The sequence below is a fragment of the Denticeps clupeoides genome, chromosome 3 (genome assembly GCF_900700375.1).
Source record: "Denticeps clupeoides chromosome 3, fDenClu1.1, whole genome shotgun sequence".
NCBI classification, from domain to species: Eukaryota; Metazoa; Chordata; class Actinopteri; order Clupeiformes; family Denticipitidae; genus Denticeps; species Denticeps clupeoides.
Window position 1 is genome coordinate 8,338,968 of NC_041709.1, and position 18,912 is coordinate 8,357,879.

An 18,912-nucleotide genomic window follows, 5' to 3' on the forward strand; every position below is an offset into this window, starting at 1 on the left:
GCTCAGGTACATATGACAATTGAAACATTTTTTTAAAAATGCGCTTTATTTGTTTAGAGTACACATAGCCATTCAGTTATAGAAACATCTTATCAGAAGCTGATTATAAAAGATCTGCTTTTATGTATGAAAGAAAATCTAGTAACAAAGATCAAAGCCTTTAGAGCACCATTTGTAGAAACATACTGTGATAATTCTACACACTACTGTGCAATTTGGTCCCGCATTACCATCTTCAACTATCTTGGTGACATTGGACAAGGAGTACAAGTATGTCTTCTATTCAAGAATGAGAGGGGATTTGAAGGCCTTGTCCTTCAGCGATGGCTCGAGTCCCTGAAGAGAATGAGGAAAAGTCAGACACAGCTGTTCCTCAGTAGAGTGTAGTATTCTCGTTTGTCAGAGTGAACACCATATGGACGTTATTTCACATGAGTGAATATTACAGTGCACAAATGCTACGCTCTAACACATGCTCATGGAATATTACTAACACACACACACACACACACATTGCTATTTTTACTTATAATACATACAGTGTACACTAGCATTATAAAATTTGGACATCTGTGGCAATTATGGAGAACAAGATGGAGGCCATTTTGCAGAATCCAATGAATACTGAATCTTGTCATTCACTCATGTTAATGAGCATCTCATAAAGTGGCTTTTGATAGTGAACAAAACCCATGAAGGTAAAAAACTGGGAATGTTATCCTGCTACAAAAAATACTTAATATGTTTCTTGGATCAAATCAAATCACTTTTATTGACATGACAATAAAAACTATTTGATACATATTTTGGATTTTTGTAGTTCAGCATAAACCTTCAGAACTGTTGGAAAACCATCCCTGTTGTCTAACTTGAGAGAAGCAAAGAGTGCGAAATCCTGCAAAAAGCTCCCTCATTTGGAGAGCCTCAAATGTTAATTACATAAATTCACTTATTCCATAGTCCTGTGTCTATGGAATATCCAAGACCAATAAGTAGGTGGGTTCACACTTTTGACTGGTAGTGTACAAAGCACTTAAAAATGAGGGCAAACAGAGGTCCACCTTCATTGACAAAAAAATTATCTCTTACCTCACCAAAGTAGGATACAAGAGGGGAGATTTCACAAACATGTGGGGGCTCTACATCCTTCACCACGCTATAAACATAAAAAAAAAAAAAAAAGACCACTGATGCACAAGGGAATTATGTTTATCAGTTAAAAATCTAACATTCAATATAACTGACAGGTGTCATCTATTTAAAAAAACAACAACAAAACCTGCAGTAACCAGACCTGAGCTCTGGAGCAACAGCGTCCCCCTGTTCATTCAGGAAAACTGCCCCAGCTGCCAGTGCCCAACGGTAGTGCAAAGCCAACAGGGAGCGTCGTGCCGATGTTGGCGTGTCAAGCGGAGCCCCGTCTGCATTTTTCAAAGGTGAAAACTCTGCTTCTCGCAACACCTCAAATGCCACAAACTTCCTACACACATGATTGAAAAGTGTCAACAAAGGGTATTTATCATATGTAAGATGTCATTATACAATGCTACAAAATTACCTTGAAAATTGGAAGACATCAAACACAAATTTTTCCATTTTTATCCCATTGGGTTTAGTTGGTTTAACCTGGTTACCCTCCTGGTCTACAAACGGTACTTTTTTAAGAGCCACATGCTGCTTCAACTGAGTCTTGAAGTTCCTGAAATACATTTGTTCCGGTTAGGTATCTCATTCCTCCAGGACTACATAGCCAGTAGTATCCGCCTGCACTAAAAAAAACAGTGTGCTCACTGTGCAACATCCTTGAGGAAGTCCAGAGTAAAAAAGTGGTTGCAGATGTTCCCTGCACTGTAGAGAAGATCTCCTTCAGGCCCACGCAACTCTGTCGTCTCAGGCTGAATGTCACTGTACTCCACAACCTGGTACACACCATCCACGCGACACACCACGCCCACAGGCTCCGCGGGGTACGCCTTCTCCACCACCTGAAGTTTACAGCACGAGATGAACCATTTTAATTTAAACATGAATGTTTCACATAACATAATAGACATAACAATACTAAAGGTTAGATACACAGTACAATGATACCTTTGCACCACAGTCTGCACCTTTCTTCACACAGAAGCCGATAAAGACAGGGTCGGCCATCTTGACCAGGATGTTGTCAACACAGTAAACATGGAGGTATTCTACACCTCTCTTCTCCATGTCCTCCAGGACCTTGTTGTCGGTGAGGGCCTGGTAAAGGCCGCCATTTCCATCTGCAATACACCGTAATCAGAAAAGGACTGAAATCACTAATGCGGTAGGTTTCTGGGGACAAAGGAACAACAAAAAAACAGCACACGTACAGAAGAACGTGGCTTCTCTAAAAGCCACGGTGGCACGACTGTTACAGACCAACGTTTGTGGCTGTTAGCAGCCTAGATTAACAAAACATGACTACCAACCACCCAAAACATGGTTTCACTGACCTGGAGCCATGGCTATCTTGCCCTTCTTCTCCAGAATGACCTTTCCATCGAAGGTCACCGCTGGAATCATTCTTTGCTCAAACATGACCACGTTAGAAGGATCAAGGCCAAAGAACTTGTGTTCTTTAAAGAACCTTTCAGTGGGCGCCAGGGTGAACTCGCTAGTCATAATGTACCTGAGGACAGTTGAGAATGACTCAAATGTTGCCTGAAAGGCACAAAGTCCAGGAATATGATTTTAGAAACACAAAGTGCCGCATAACCATTGATATGAAGAAATTACCACGGCACGGTGCACTTTGAGCCATGCCTCCGTTCAGCCAGCGCCTGCACCTTGTGGATCCGTTCAGCCTGGATCTGGTACAGGGTTTTCCCACTTGGAAGACCAACCTTGTACATCCCCTTTGGGTATGAAACTCCAAGCCGGGTACCCTGACCCCCGGCCAACAATAAGACTGCAACCTTGTTTTCAGAGATCTGCAAAAACCCTGAAAAGTATAATAATTACAAGGCACACGTTGTAATGTAACAAGATAAGAACAGTGCTATTTTACTTTTGTAGATATCTTATTGTATACATAAAGTACAGGCCAAAAGTTTGGACACACCTTCTCATTCAATGTTGTCTTTATTTTCATGACCATTTACATTGGTAGATTCTCATTGAAGGCATCAAAACTATGAATGAACACATGTGGAGTTTTGTAATGGAGACCTGGCCTCCACAGTCACCGGACCTGAACCCAGTCGAGATGGTTTGGGGTGAGCTGAACCGCAGAGTGAAGGCAAAGGGGCCAACAAGTGCTAAACACCTCTGGGAACTCCTTCAAGACTGTTGGAGAACCATTTCAGGTGACGACCTCTTGAAGCTCATCGAGAGAATGCCAAGAGTGTGCAAAGCAGTAACCAGAGCAAAGAAACTAGAATATAAAACATGTTTTCAGTTATTTCACCTTTTTTTGTTAAGTACATAACTCCACATGTGTTCATTCATAGTTTTGATGCCTTCAGTGAGAATCTACCAACGTAAATGGTCATGAAAATAAAGACAACACATTGAATGAGAAGGTGTCCAAACTTTTGGCCTGTACTGTATATAGTCTCTGACCAAAATGCAACCGATGAGCAATTACCTTCATCCTCCCAGGCGTTTAAGGTGCTTTGGTCACTTTTCCTCACGCTTCCAATAAACTCGGGGGGCACGGGCTCCATTCGCAGGTCGGGCCGATCTCCAGACCCCGAGCGGCCGTTCGCAGCCTCGACGGCCCGGCGGCAGTGCTCCCGCAGTTCGTCCGGATCCAGCGCGGACAGCTCGGCCAGGAAGGCTCGTCCCTCGTCCTCGGGCAGCTCGGGCCAGAAGCGCAGGAGGTGCGTCTGTCCCGCGGCTTCCAAACGCGCCCTCACCTCTTCCAGGGACATCCTCGCCGACTCAGCACAGGGCGGAAGAACGCGCGGCGTCTCTCGCCAGGAAACAGCGGCCCGCCTCGCCCGACTCGCCACTCGTGACTGGCCGCGGTGGCATAGCTGTCTTGTGACAGCAAGGCTCGAACAAACCCGGATCCGAGCTCGGCGCACACAAGCCCGAGGACGCAGAGCCACGATCCAGCGTCCACTGCGGCGGTCCCGTGACCCGACGGTCCCCGCCCGCAGCTGCTGTGTTGGAGTGTTTTTTTTTTTTTTTTTAAACAAAAACACGTATTTCTGCCTCATTAAAAGATGCAAAAATGTTCAGGCAGGGTGGTTATCCGTACAAACACTTAAAGCATAAACAGCATGAAGGTTCTTACTCAGGCTGCCAGAAGCCTAATATATATATTAGTACAGACCAGAAGTTTGGACACACCTTCTCATTCAATGTGTTGTCTTTATTTTCATGACCATTTTCACTGAAGGCATCAAAACTATGAATGAACACATGTGGAGTTCTGTACTTAACAAAAAAAGGGGAAATAACTGAAAACATGTTTTATATTCTAGTTTCTTTGCTCTGATTACTGCTTTGCACACTCTTGGCATTCTCTCGATGAGCTTCAAGAGGTCGTCACCTGAAATGGATTTCCAACAGTCTTGAAGGAGTTCCCAGAGGTGTTTAGCACTTGTTGGCCCCTTTGACTTCGCTCTGCGGTCCAGCTCACCCCAAACCATCTCGATCGGGTTCAGGTCCGGTGACTGTGGAGGTCAGGTCTCACATTTTTTTTAAAGTACATAACACCATGTGTGTTCATTCATAGTTTTGATGCCTTCAGTGAGAATCTACCAACGTAAATGGTCATGAAAATAAAGAAAACATTGAATGAGAAGGTGTGTCCAAACTTTTGGCCTGTACTGAATGTGTGTGCCTATATATAAACACACACACACCTACTTGAGAAATTCGCCATTCTGTGCCGGTAATCAAGTGATTACTAGGACTATGTTTCAAATTCACTTGTTTACCAGCACAGCATGGTGAATTTCTCAAGTAAGTCCTCGTGTGAGGTTGTTTTTTTTTCTGTTCTCCAACAGGACACATCTTGTGCACCCTGGGGTCTCTGGGTGTTTCGGCCTGGCTGATCAGACCTGGGTGTGTGCTGTGCTAGAGGCTCCTCGACCGGCCCAGACGTGTCCTTCCACCTCAACCACAACCGATGGCTGCTTCTTGTGGCGGCGTCCAAAAGCTACTTGATGGCAGGTCCTCTAACTCCAGCCTCCTTTAGTAGCCTTGTGGTAGAACTAGCTACAAACCCCCTGCACCACCACTTTCCAGCCCTGGTCTTCTGCTTCAGCAGCCAGGTTTGCATTTTTCAGCTTTATCGGTTCAAATGCCTCACAGTTAGCTCCATGTCGACAAGATTTGGACCACGAAACCAGGTCTGGTCTCAAGTTGGCAGCTTGGTGTATCTGCCACGAGTAAGGCTCACTTTGCACCACACCATTGTGTGCTTCAGAGTTGCTGGGGCCACACATTGGAGACAGGCTGGATCCTCTCCAAGCCAGAGATGTAGATTTGCTGGAGAGGGCAGGACATCGTATGTAGCTCTGATGGGAAAGCACAGTAAATTTGAGTCCAGTGAAAGTGAAAGTGCTGGAGTGTATTAAGAGTTCTGTCCTATGTTGTGTTGTTGTGGTTGAGAGCTCATGTAGCCTGCCGGAAGAAGCTCCTCCTCATCCTCTCTGTGTTGGACTTCAGGGAGCGAAAGCAGAGAGAACAGTCCATGGGGTGGCTGAGGTCCTTCACTATCTTCCTGGCCCTGGTCCAGCACAGCTTGCTGTCGATAGATTGAAGGTCAGGGAGCTTGGTACAGATGATTTACATTTACATTTAAGGCATTTGGCAGATGCCCTTATCCAGAGCGACTTACAATGTGCTTCCATGTTACAATTAATGAAGTGATCAATTCTGGTTCACTAGGACCCCCTACTATGAATACAATCTTTTTATTCACACAATGATGCGTTCAGCTGATCAAACCAACCTCTGTAGGGCTCGCCTGTCCTGCATGGTGCTGTTCCCGAACCAGGTTGAGATGTTTCCCGTCAGGATGCTCTCTATGGTGCAGGAGTAGAAGTTCCTACGCACCTTGGAGGGCAGTCTAAAGTCTCTCAGGCGTCTGAGGTGGTAGAGACGCTGCCGGGCCTTTTTCACTACGATGTTGATGTGACAGGACCATGACAGGACCATACCTCAGTGAACACTGAGGTATCGGAAGCTGTCCACTCTCTCCACTGGGCTCCTGTTGATGACAGGGGTCTGGTAGGTCCTCTCCAATTTCTTTGGGACCGGAACAATGATGGACTCCTCGAATATTTCTGTGAACAGTATAATGGATTCCAAACATAGGGCTAAAGTATTTTTGCATTTTAAAAGTGAGAAAATATGTGAAAAGAAAAACTAGAAATGTGCATAAATGAGCCAAACCGACGCACAGAGTAAGATTGAAAGAAGTGCAATTCTTCCTCCGCCTGCTGCCGCTAGGGGTCGCCACAGCGGATCAGCCGCTCTGGCTGTCCGCACAGTCGACATGACCAACGGATTCCCTCCCCGACGCGAGCCGCTCCATTCACCCGAGCTTGGGACTGGCATCAACAAATACACTTTTTTCGGTTCTAATCAGCGTACAAGAGGCAAGGTGGGAATGTTTTAGTTGAGGAGTCTTCATCGGGGAGTTTGCGACGCGTAGAGGATCCGTCGAGGTACTGCAACATTGGTAAATACGTGTACGTCATGACACCGTCTCATTTGGTGACATTGGTTTTGATACCTGTGTGTGTGTGTGTGTGTGTGTATAAGCCCCACCTACATAAACAAGCGCAGCAGAGTTTTTTGGTTCTCATCAGGGAATTTATTTAAATGAAATGCAGAATTAGACCGAAATATTACATGACCAGTATAAAACACTTTCCAGTTCTTGCCCGAAGGACATGGCTCGTCCCCACTATCCGCCCAGCCCACAAAACCCAAATGCACACAAAGACAACAATTACACAGAATACACTAAACACTCCACAGACGTAGGAGGCATTAATCACCTCCACTCACCACAACATTTACATACAATTATATGTACAGTACAGGCCAAAAGTTTGGACACACCTTCTCATTCAATGTGTTTCTTTAATTTCATGACCATTTACATCGATCAGTTATGTACTTAACAAAAAGTGGAGACCTGTCCTCCACAGTCACCGGACCTGAACCCAATCGAGATGGTTTGAGGTGAGCTGGACCGCAGAGTGAAGGCAAAGGGGCCAACAAGTGCTAAACACCTCTGGGAACTCCTTCAAGACTGTTGGAAAAGCATTTCAGGTGACGACCTCTTGAAGCTCATCGAGAGAATGCCAAGAGTGTGCAAAGCAGTAATCAGAGCAAAGAAACTAGAATATAAAACATGTTTTCAGTTATTTCACCTTTTTTTGTTTAGTACATAACTCCAGGTGTGTTCATTCATAGTTTTGATGCCTTCAGTGTGAATCTACCAACGTAAAATAAAGAAAACACATTGAATGTCCAATCTTTCTGCCTTTACAGTATATAATCCAGGCAAAACAGCAGTAGGACTGTAATGATTTTTCCTGTCAAAAAGAAATACACATTCCATTTCATAAAACGCCACAAACTGCACAAAAATAGCAAACAGGAGAATCATTACCTGTATGATGCACTAAACGCCACCCACTGAACTCCACTCCACTTTTACCCAGCATGTCCTCCAGGAAACGCAAAAACCCTACAAAAGTTGGGCAAATTAAGAACGAAACGACATTAAGAATAATATTTATTTAGCATTAAAAACGGTATTAAGAAGCTGGAGCCCGTGGCTACACGTATGACAAACCAACAGACAAGTAGAGATATTCACACAAACACAAAAAAAAAATCACAAATTCGAATGATCGGTCGACGTCACGTGACCTCACTTATTGGAACTGATAAATCTTTAAATACCGTTATTCACTTTATTATATAATTGGAATAAACTGCGGGCGAAACACGCGTGCACCGGCCCGGAACGCTCCGATTCCGGATCTCGGGTGACACGTTAAAAGTGACAGAAAGTGTTTAAAAGTCATTAGTTCGCGCCGCGCCGCGCTGCGTCTGCACCAGCGGGACCCGGATATTGGTGTCGCCTGGACGGCTCGCTGTCCACCAACATGGCCGCTGATGAGAGATCGATGGCCGAGTTCTGGGCGAAATCGGAGACGCGGCGACAGCAGGTCCGCAGCATGCTCGCTGGAAAACCGATCTTACGAGCCGACGTGGGCGCGTCTTTGTTGCGGGTTTTTTTTTCTCTCTCGCCGATTAGATCTGGCCGGACACGCACCGATTCGAGAAATTGCCCGATCAGCCGGTGACCATATTAATGCAGCTTTCAACTCTACACAATGCACCTTGAAACTTGAACTTCATATATACAACTTATTTCTTTATAATGCGCCTTTAAAATAATTCGAGATCGACGCTTCCTTTCATAAATACTCAAATGCGCGGCTCCTGGCATCTATTATGTTTAATGCATGAGAACGAGCGAAACAATGACCGCTGACACGGACTAACGTATTCGTTTTATTTTCAGAATTCACTGTTTAATTCTGTACGAATTCTGTTTAATTCTGCGCTTTACCCCCAGCGCGCGTATCGGAGAATCGTTGCACATTGACGTGCGATCATGTGAGTTCGCATCGACTGCAGTGTTTATGATCAGCCTGGCCTCGTGCAATGACTGTCGCGTCCTCCCGAGTGTGTGTGTGTGTGCGTGTGTGTGTGTGTGTGTGTGTCCTCCCGGTCGCCTGTGCTGGTGTGGCTTTTAAAGTTGTCTGTCTGAATGCATCCCACGGGCGGAACCCTCCTGTCTCAGGTATGTGGCCCGGTGCAGCCTCATCAGTACCGCATTCACTTATCTGATGATCTAATTAACTGTCCGAGTTGCATGGAGTGCTTAGTTTTTTTGTAAATGCGGCGATCTTGCTTTGACCAGTTTGAATGTCTGTAGCCTGTGTTGGCTATATCACAAGGACATGTTTAAAGAGCAACTATTATAGTGTGTGTCTTTTTTTTTGTTAGTTTTTTTAGAAGTGGTAGTTATTAAAGGCTAAGAAACAATCCCAGTGTTTAATGATCAATTGCAATACCGAGCGTGTGGTGGTTTAACTACGAGAGCCTGTAATTGTGCGTCGGTACAGATTGTTCTCATTATAATGCCAGCCAAGATGGAAGGTCACTGACATCCTCATTAAGTATGTGATTAACTTTCCATTTTCATCAGTGTGATGAAGTGCCGCAGTAATATGGAGGCATTTTGCTGTGCATATTTTACGTTATAGTTTGAAAAAGTTTTTTTTATTTTTATTTTAATCTTTTAAGCCATTTTTTATGGTGCATCAACTCGATTACAGAGACAGATGTGGTTCAGATGCAGATGCAGATGCAGACATGTGGACTGGCTGGGTGGTTGGTGACCGCTGCTGTAGGTGCAACTTCTGCCATGTGAATCCGCTGCTACAGACGCTGTATTCATTGTAATGGTCTGATGTCCCCCTCCCCCCTCCCAATGATCCATTTATCTCCTCAAATGCAATTTAGCTCTTTCTCTATCTTGGAAAATTTTTTCAGTTTTAGTCTCTGAGTGTGCATGTCCCCACACTCTGCTCCCTGGGTGCCTGTCATAGCTGCCCAATGCTCACCGAGGGTGATTGTAAAAAGCAGAGGAGACTGCTTCACATTGACAATCACTTCACTTTCAGAGACAACTTGATGACTTGGGGGCATCACATCTAATCACCCAAAAAAAACCAGCGTCTTCTGTCATGCGGGACGGCAGCATTGTGATTTCAGGCTACTTTAGTTGGGACCGGGGTTCTGCATTTGTCTCCTTTAGAAAAGTGAATGTGTTGTACTGCTGTCATGAATTTGGCATGAACCACGTAGTGCGAACATATTGTCTCGCATGCATCAACGGAACCTGAGCTTTTTTTCTTTTATTTCTTTTGTGCTGCTGGTTTTGTCCTGAGCAAACATTGTACTTAATTTGAGTGAGACAGCCAGTAGCGCTGAGTATTGATTGTCTGGTTTCCATGGAGACCCAATAGGATATTGAGTGAAGTGATTTATTTTTTTATTTTAGAATTGCGCAGACTGGGCTGAAGGCTGGCATACGACATTGCAACGACATTCTGCGGAAAGAGAAATGAAGTAGCAATTACTCTGTCACCTATGCTTTATTGTATATAAACATTGGTAGACTAAATTATCTGTAAAAGCTGATTGTTGATTAATGCAGAATTAATTTTTGCATATTCGTTGCTTTTGAAATGGCTGGAAAGCAACTGCAGATATAGCACTGTTGTGTCTTCGCTCCTTTTGTTCATATTGGCTTATGAAAACATCATTTGTATCAATTTGATTTTGTATGTTGTTTGTGGGAGTGTGCGTATTGAGAGCCGTTACTGCATATAACATCAATACATTGACATTCAGGCATGGAGCATTCATTATTCACACATCTCAACGCAAATGTCTGACCTTTTTAATTCAGTTCTGTTGGACGTTCCCATGCAGCAGGCACGGAACCGAGAGCCAGCTGCATTCTGTGCATCAGTCATCATACAGCAGAGAATTTGTTTGATTTATTGGCTGTTTGCAACTGTCAGGGGGTGCATTGATTTTATCAGTTGATTTTTGTGGGTGTAGATGGATTGATAAATAGACTTATTGATTGTTCAACAATTGATTTTTTTTTTTTTCCCCCTTCACATTCCAACCTCTCTCTCTCTCCCTCACTCTCTCACTCACCCCTCCCCCATAGCCCTGTAGCTGGCACAGCAATTATTGATTAGTGTAAAAACAGCCCGTCTGACAGCCTGTTTCTTCCCTCCCCATCCAGGCGATGGGTGGGGTCACCGTTTAGTGCAAAGGAGAAAAAATATAAATCTAATTTATTTCACTCTTTTGTACATGTAATTAAACATTTTTTGGCTGTGGATCAGAGCTGTGAAACATAGGTTTGCAAACTTAATACTGTTTAATTTAATAGATTGCTATTTGCCTGCTAAGATGATTTTGAATTCTAATGTTATATCTCAATTATCTTATGCTTTTTCATCAATGTTGCAGTTGTCATTGTTTTGTCAAGGCTGCATTGCTCTCATTAGCCATGTGTCAAGACCTTCCTCTTTAAAGAATATTTAGATTAAATTGTAATTTTCTTGTCAAACTTTGTGTACAGAATCTACAACAGAGTGAATTAAATAGATGTATTCATAGTTGGGGTCCTAGTGAACCGGAATTGATCTCTTCATCGATGGTAACTTGAAAGCACGTTGTAAGTCGCTCTGGATAAGGGCGTCTGCCAAATGATGTAAATGTAAATGTAATGTAAATGTGTAGCATGTAGCAGAAATCATTAAATTAGATACAGTGTCATGGTTAATAATTTTGTGATAATGATTTGGATGAGTATAAACAAGTTGCCAGTCTTTCATTTCATTGGGTGTAGACCAGGGGTTCTAAAACTTTACTGGACGAGATTATAAAGCCCCACTTGTTCCAAATCGCCCCAACAAAATTATATTTACTTGGACCACTTCACGAATTGATGTGTTGAGTGTTTGTTCTTTTTTGTCAATGCTAAAATAGTTATATAGTCACTTCCATTGGCCCCTCCTGGGCACCCCTACCATGGGTGTTGATGAATATAGGTTCTATAGCTTATCATTTGCTTGTTATAGGTTGAGACCCAAATGCACATTGCAGTTGAGAGGGCTCAGACGATTTAATGCTGTGTGTGAGAGAGTCATCTGGTCATCTGGTTTTCACTCCATCCCTGTGCATTTGCTCTCTGTAGTCGTTTCCTTTGCTTCTTTACTTTCTGGAAACCTGTGGTACTGGTACATGTACAAGAATTTTATTGTTGCTTTTGCAGAGAAAGTCAATACTACCACCTAGTGGTGTTTGTTAAAATTACTTTGTGTAATATAATCTTCATAATTTTTTGGTCACACAGATATAAGCCAGATCCTGGAGAAGAGGCTGATGAAACTAAAGGACTCCAGTGTCCCAGACAAAGCATCTACAGATAGATGCTATGCTCCTTCATCTTTGCTAGGTGATGCTCTGTTCTCAGTGTAGTTTGGCCCTGATGCGTGTGCAGGGTGTTTAAGATGAGTACATAATCGTCCTGTGCTCCTCCAGATGTCCAGGCTAAAGAGGACAGCATGGTGCCACTCCAGCAGTGCCACGCAGATTCTTTTCCATCTCTCAGTACAGGGTAAAACCTCTCAGTATCTTCAGCAGATCATGACAAGTCAGAATTGCTTGTTATCGAGTTGATGGCTAAAATGACATTTCATGATGCTGTATCCTGTTTAGTGAAAACACTGAGACTGAGAACAGCTCTTCTGTCCAACTGTCTGAAGTAGAGAAGAGAACCACAACTCTTCAGTCAGGTAAACGCCACAGATGTACTGTAAGATCATAAAGTTGAGATCCAATAGCATTGGGTTACACTGCTCAGTCTGTTGAAGGTGAAGAAAGAATAAAAAAAGTAAATAATAAAAAATAGATTTTACAAATTGAATCAGTGATTAAAAACAACTCTGAGAAACACAGTAGAGGTGCCATACTGGTAACCAGCTCTGGGTATATTATTAACTATCCTGATTCCTGATTTTTACTTTTACTAAAATAAAACACTTCAGCACCCACATAAGTCAAATTGGGAATATTTTTGACTAGCATATGTCTTCATACAAAGAAAATGCATATCAATCATGTACGTTGCATGCTCAGAGTAGAAGTCTAACTTTACATTGTTCTCACTTGATCCACTCTGGGGCCCAAGTGATTGACCTGTTTTATGTAAATGAAGATATATTAAAAGTAGCTTGAATTGAACCAAATAGCAATCAGCTCTCATCAGGAGAAATATACAGAAGTTCAAAGGTCAAATGTTATACTGTCACTTCTCCCACAGGCCTTACAGCCTCTCAGGCAGAACTTGTTACACTGCAGGGGCAGTATGATGAAGAGAAGATGTCCAGGTAACATCAGTTCTCAGCGGCACTATTCATAGATGGTGCATTTTGTAATGATGGTGGTCTTTGCATGTGTCTGTATAACACACCATAAACTTCCATGCTACACGACTGCAGGTGATGCCTTCTTCTTCTCACCCATTTAATTTCAGAAGAGAGGACGTAGCTGGAGTTATGGTAGCAGATGTGCAACAGGCCAGCATGGTGAGTTTTGAAAATTGTCCAGTGACTGTTCTTGAGTATAACTCTGTGTTAACACCATTATTCTGTGCCATTGTGAACATTGCTGCAGAGGGTGGAGGCAACACAGATAGATGTGGACTGTGTGAGGAAGGAGCTGGACAGAAGAGGTACCGGTGGCCAAACTGGCTCCAGAACATCAGAGAGAAGGGGCATGGTAGGCGCTCCACCACATTTTTTGATCCACAGTTTTCTCCAGTGTTGTAAGTAGCTGAAGCATTAATTGTTTTGGTATAAGACGTGTGTGTGTGTGCATGTGCATGTGCTTAATAATTATTCCCTGTGCGTGTGCATGAGACTTAATAATTATTCCCTTTCAGGAGAGAGCAGGGCTGGAGATGATTTTAGCTGAACAGGACCGGGAGATCATCCGCCTGAAGGAGGAAGTCCAGAGACTCCAACTGACCTTGCAGGAGGCCGAAGAGAGCACCGCCAATCAGATCGCACAGTTAGAGGGACAACTGACCAGTAGGACTGAGGATATAGAGGTATATAACCATAACAAATGTACAAAACAAAAAACGCATTAACTGAAGTGAAATGGAGTTTAATGCTCAGCATTTAACACATGTGCTTTTTATAGAGACTTCAGGCCAAACTGCAGTCACAGCAAGACTATGAGTGCATCAAAACAGAACTCAGGTGGAACACCATGTTACAGTTTTTTTGGTCTGCTGCTCAGTCTGTACACACGCAGCACTGGTAACTCTTCTTTTTTTTTGTGTGGCTTGTGTGGTCAGGATCTTCAGAGCGCTGAAAGGAGCCTCACTGAATGGCTTCATGTCCCAGGAGAAAGAGCAGGTGGGATGTTAGCTGCGTGCTGCTTAAATGGAAGAACATTCCACTAGTCCGATCTGCTTTTCCTAAGCTGTTGTCCCTCTAACAGGATCTGTGTCCCCTCTCTAAAACTGGACTTGTGGAGGACAGAGATTCACTCCTCAGTCCTTCTATTGAGAATCTTACAGGCCCTGTAATTGAAGGTATTTTTTGCCAATTTCAGACTTTATTAAATTGGTAAAGCTTCTTGACCGATGAAATTAGTTACCTTACAAGAATATGTCTGATTTCCTGGATAATTTATTAGAATTGTTTTTTTTGTATATTTCTTTCTGTAGATGTTGAGGTCAAGAGGGAGGCTCAGACACCAGAAGGGCTCTACATTTCTTATGATGGCCGTTGCTCCAGCAGTTCTAAGCCTCCTCTCCCCTGCCAAGGCACATCACCTCTCTCACTGAGCCCCAACTCTCTGTCCCCACACCCACCTCTACTCACCCCTCTAATCAAAACTGAGGCCAGTCCCACTGCCTCTTTAACTGAAGACACGTTTGGACTTCCAGAAACCAGTCAAAGCTCAGAGGATGCTGGCATTGGAGAAGGGCCACTGAGCACTTACCTGTGGGAGGTAGAGGGACTCAGTGGGGCCAAGGAGCCTTTGGAGACGTCTGAGATTGCCATACAGGTGAAAGAACAGCTCCTAAAGCACAATATTGGCCAGCGGGTGTTTGGCCATTACGTGTTGGGCCTATCACAGGGTTCGGTAAGTGAGATCCTCTCCCGGCCCAAGCCTTGGAGTAAACTAACTCTCAAGGGCAAGGAATCCTTCCTCAGGATGAAGCACTTTCTGTCAAATGAGCATAATGTCCTGGCACTGCGCAGTATCCAGGTTCAGCAGAGAGGTGAGGCATGTACTTTAGTTTGAGATGTGAACTGATTCACTGATCCGGAGCTTACCAGATTTTTTTTTTTTATCTCAGGAAACATAATTCCTCGGATTCGTTCCCCTGAAACAGGCTCTGACGAAATCATAAAGAACATTCTGGAACAAGCTAATAAGGAGATTCAGAGAGGATGTGAGTCCTCTGTTTTCCGGAACTGAGCTGTTGTACTGTACATATGTGCTTTACCCACCGGACATTGTGTTGTTCTCTGTGTGTTTCAGATGATGAAACAGGTTCCCCAAAATGTTTCTCCTATGGCTTAGGCAGTGAGTGTACCACTGTTTCCAGTAGGAGCAGTGGTAATGGGTCATGCGACAGCGAGGTCACTATTAAAGATATTCTGGAACAGGCGCGACGTGAGATGCTGACCCAGCAGCAGGAGGAAACACTGCAGGAGGTAAAACGATTCCAGGTGAAGCATGAGGACACAAGTGACCAGAACACTCAGCATCTTCATCAGTCTCCGTTCAGCATGCTCTCCCCCACTGACTTTGTCCAGAACATCATTCGCAAGGTCAAGAGGGAGATCAGTGATTTTGCTGACTACTCAGACAGCCATTGGTCAGCTGGTTCCAGTGCAGCATCACCCCCTTTGACTTGTGTGTCACCTTCACTTGTCTCTACCACTTCCTTCTGCTCCCCCTTCACCCAAACAGGGCAGGAATCTGCACCAAAATGCTGGCCGCTCCCAGCAGTCAGTCACAGGCTGTCCAAAAAGCAGGAAGTGCAGGAAGTGTTGCTAGGTGACCGTGAAGAACATCCATTGGCAGTAGTGAAGGTAAAAGTGGAGCTCTCTGCAGAAGAGGAGGAACCGGTACAACCAGAAGGGGTGGAGAACGTGTCTCCTGCTGCTGTCAGTATCACACATCCACTGAAACCCTCTATACCGCCACTGAGTCCAGACAACACCTACATGCACCAGCAGGTGGACACAGCCTCCCTGACACGGCAAGTGAAGCAGAAACTGGCCCAAAACGGCATCTGCCAGCGCACGTTTGGAGAGAAGGTGTGTGTCTGTTTCAAACGGGCAATATGAAACAATGAATTAATACAAATAGGTCAAAATACCGTCAGTGTGAACAATGTCGTCAGAAGTGCAGTTCAGTTTTGAATCAAAAACCAATTCCGTATTGAAAATTAGCCGTGCTGTGTCAGCCGCATATCCCATCTTAAAAGAGACTGACTAACTGGCATTCTGTAAAAACCAGCAGTCTGTAAAAAATTTATTTTATTTGTAGATTCTTGCTTCTGGTGTATTCCTACCCAATTTTTTTTAAACTTCCAAACCAACATTACTTAAGAGTAATAATAGTCTAACAATGCATCTGACTGGGGGTGCAGGGAGAGAAACGAATCTAGTGAGAATGTGTATGTGTTGTAAATTGTGCTGAGTAAAGGAATGAATAAATGAGCTTGTTGCTGACACTATGTACCTCCTCTAGGTTCTGGGATTGTCCCAGGGCAGTGTGAGTGACATCCTGTCCCGGCCAAAGCCCTGGAGTAAATTGACTCAGAAAGGAAAGGAACCTTTCATCCGTATGCAACTCTGGCTGCTTGGGCAGAACCTGAACCAACCTCCCCCAAACAGCAGCCCCTCCCAGGGTGGGCAGATTTCACTTACACCTTACATAGACAGCCATAAGATTCTTTCAGCTGTTTCTTGTATCGTGTGTGTGTGTGTTTTCTTCATAGTCAGGGCCAGAATCACAACTGTCTAAAACCTGGACATAATGGAAGCAAAATTATTATTATTATTTCAGCAAAATAATCTCAAATTCACAGACCATTTTTCTGACTTTAGAGCGGTACCCTGTTACCAACCGCTCCCAAAGCTTAGTGAAGGAGCCCACAAGGCTGATCCTAGAGAGCATAAAGGAGAACCAGCAGCCCAGCCAAGGCCCACACTCATTGCCCCAACCTGTCCCATCGGAGCTGGACATCCAGCATCTGGCAGCTCTGTCTCCAGAGCTGGACACTCTCAGCATCACCAAGAAGGTGAAGGAGGTCCTCACAAACAACAACCTTGGTAAGAACAGTGGCTCTGAGGGAAGTGGTGTTGCAAATATAAGCCAGAATTCAGTATTAAAAGTATTGTCTAATGTTGAGAGATGTATCTGTTGACAAATTTGTTCTCCCAGCTGGTTGGGAGAACAAACATTTAAGCGTCAATGAACCCTTGAGAGATGGCATTTTACCTGTTTTTTTTAACCTTCTGTGTAAGTGTGTACATACGACAATCCTTTTAAATGTTGCTGAACTTTGTTTTCAGGACAGCGCTTATTTGGGGACATGGTCCTGGGTCTGACTCAGGGCTCAGTGTCTGACCTTTTGGCCCGTCCCAAACCCTGGAGTAAACTCAGCCTGAAGGGGAGAGAACCTTTCATCCGCATGCAGCTGTGGCTCAAAGACCCACAGAATGTAGAAAAGCTGCGAGAAATAAAGAAGATGGACTTGCGAGGTAGAGTAGCTTGGTGTATATTGGTCTGCACCTTGACACTCAGCTGACACTCTTAACACAGTCATATCCTTCCACTTTCAGCTTGCATGAAGCGCCACTATAACTCAGTGAGTGCTACCATGGACAGAGACTCCCTGGGTGCCCCCTCAGACATGCCATCCATGCAGGATCCATCAGTTCTAGGCGTCACTAAGAAGCCCAGAGTACTGCTGTCCACCCATGATAAGGATGTACTGAAGAAAGCCTACCAGGTGGAGCCCTACCCCTCCCAAAAGACTGTTGAGAGCCTTTCATTACAGCTTGGCCTCAGGACCAACACAGTCAGCAACTGGTTCCATAACTACAGGTTGGAAGTAACACTGTTTTTGTTTATGCTTCGTGGAAAGTTTTCTATAAAAATGTTCATGTTGGTTTTTCCTCATTTGCTAGGTCCCGCATGAGACGCGAGGTTGAAGATGTGGGACTGATTAATGTCAGCATGACTCCGAGCCAGAACCCCATTCAACACTGCTCTCTCAGCACGAACATGCACGTAGTCGTCATCAAACAGGAAACCCCAGAGCTCAGTGAGAGTGAAGAGGAAATGACCAAAGACAGTATGCAGCAATCCAAATACATGTCTGCCCATTTGCCTGCTGGCCTGAAAGCTGAGGATGAAGACCTCAGGAATCCTTCTCCTCTGCTCTGTTCAGCTGGCCAGCGGGAAGCTGGTGCAGAGAGTGCTGAAAATAGAGGTGACCTCCATACACCAGAAGACCTTCAAGATGAGGAAAAGCAGCTCAACGGACTAAACGAGAAACATGTTGAGACAACTAGCAAGAGGGCAGGGTCTCAACCAAATCCATTTGCTGCTGACTCCCCTGTCTCACTGACCTCAGAGGTCCCAGGTGAGACGACGGGCCTCCAGCGGCATCTTGTGGACTCTGGCGGTACACAGAAACGCAGTGCCAAGATGGCAAATCTGGACAACATTATCTTTAGACTTGAGCAGGCAGCTACAAAGGAGGAAACACTGGAGTGGGAGTTCTAGAGTGCTACTGTTTTTTTTTTTTTTGTGTGGAGCATATTTTTTATCTTAATAAAATGCTGATTATTGGTCATTGAGAGCCTTCAACCTCAGAACTACTTTTTGTTGAGCTCATTGGGTCTCAACATTGTTCTAAACCATGGCAGAACACCATGGCCTTCAGGATATTACAAAGAATGAGTAAGTGTTAGTATGTGTTTAATAAAGCCCGCCAGGTTTATATGTAGGCCTGTTTTCCTACTGCAGGAAAGGTAATTGTTTTCAGTTTCACTATAAATGCTTAAAAAGACCAAATAAAGTGTTGTGAAAACATCTGTCACTACTGAAATTTTTATCATTGCCACTCAGTGTTTGTTGCAAGTGGAAATTATATAAAATATATACTGAGCCCTTCTCAACTCATGTAATGTCAACTTGTAAATGAAGGAGGTCTTATCATCAGGAAGATCATAAAGTATATAAGCTGATGTTGTCAGGGAATTT

At 44.1% G+C, this 18,912-nt stretch overlaps 2 protein-coding genes across 7 annotated transcripts; one reads left to right on the plus strand and one right to left on the minus strand.

Annotated features, from left to right (window-relative positions):
* Positions 1–33: 33 nt before the first annotated feature.
* Positions 34–4,107, minus strand: uap1l1 (UDP-N-acetylglucosamine pyrophosphorylase 1 like 1). Its single transcript, XM_028971833.1, has 9 exons — positions 3,611–4,107; positions 2,761–2,965; positions 2,478–2,653; positions 2,092–2,264; positions 1,792–1,985; positions 1,559–1,699; positions 1,295–1,480; positions 1,090–1,156; positions 34–336 (listed from the first exon to the last, which is right to left on the minus strand). The coding sequence occupies exons 1-9, from the start codon at positions 3,894–3,896 to the stop codon at positions 280–282; spliced, it is 1,485 nt and encodes a 494-aa protein (XP_028827666.1). The 5' UTR covers positions 3,897–4,107; the 3' UTR covers positions 34–279.
* A 2,396-nt stretch (positions 4,108–6,503) lies between these two features.
* On the plus strand, positions 6,504–18,714 carry cux2a (cut-like homeobox 2a). 6 transcript variants are annotated; one of them, XM_028974791.1, is made up of 20 exons: positions 8,113–8,171; positions 8,585–8,625; positions 11,957–12,058; positions 12,145–12,220; positions 12,322–12,398; positions 12,926–12,992; positions 13,139–13,190; positions 13,279–13,383; positions 13,547–13,714; positions 13,810–13,868; positions 13,967–14,027; positions 14,113–14,206; positions 14,342–14,902; positions 14,981–15,076; positions 15,166–15,950; positions 16,387–16,546; positions 16,746–16,970; positions 17,214–17,402; positions 17,484–17,748; positions 17,832–18,714. In XM_028974791.1, exons 1-20 carry the CDS (start codon positions 8,119–8,121, stop codon positions 18,430–18,432), a joined length of 3,837 nt encoding a protein of 1,278 aa, XP_028830624.1. In that variant the 5' UTR covers positions 8,113–8,118; the 3' UTR covers positions 18,433–18,714. The 6 variants fall into 6 exon arrangements, with proteins under 6 accessions (XP_028830628.1, XP_028830626.1, XP_028830624.1 ...); XM_028974792.1 differs by lacking the exons at positions 8,113–8,171; positions 8,585–8,625 and adding an exon at positions 8,645–8,812 and having other exon boundaries at positions 15,166–15,773; positions 15,870–15,950; XM_028974795.1 differs by lacking the exons at positions 8,113–8,171; positions 8,585–8,625 and adding an exon at positions 6,504–6,650.
* Positions 18,715–18,912: the final 198 nt, after the last annotated feature.

Bases quoted from the DNA above. Each gene is read 5' to 3' on its own strand.
- uap1l1 (XM_028971833.1), bottom strand. From the start codon at position 3,896: ATGTCCCTGGAAGAGGTGAGGGCGCGTTTGGAAGCCGCGGGACAGACG. The intron at 2,966-3,610 runs GTAATTGCTCAT...TATACTTTTCAG, and splicing joins AAACGCCTGGGAGGATGAAG to GGTTTTTGCAGATCTCTGAA. The intron at 337-1,089 runs GTAAGAGATAAT...CATTCTCTTCAG, and splicing joins TTGTATCCTACTTTGGTGAG to GGACTCGAGCCATCGCTGAA.
- cux2a (XM_028974790.1), top strand. From the start codon at position 8,674: ATGACTGTCGCGTCCTCCCGAGTGTGTGTGTGTGTGCGTGTGTGTGTG. The intron at 14,207-14,341 runs GTATTTTTTGCC...TTCTTTCTGTAG, and splicing joins TACAGGCCCTGTAATTGAAG to ATGTTGAGGTCAAGAGGGAG. The intron at 16,971-17,213 runs GTAAGAACAGTG...CTTTGTTTTCAG, and splicing joins CCTCACAAACAACAACCTTG to GACAGCGCTTATTTGGGGAC.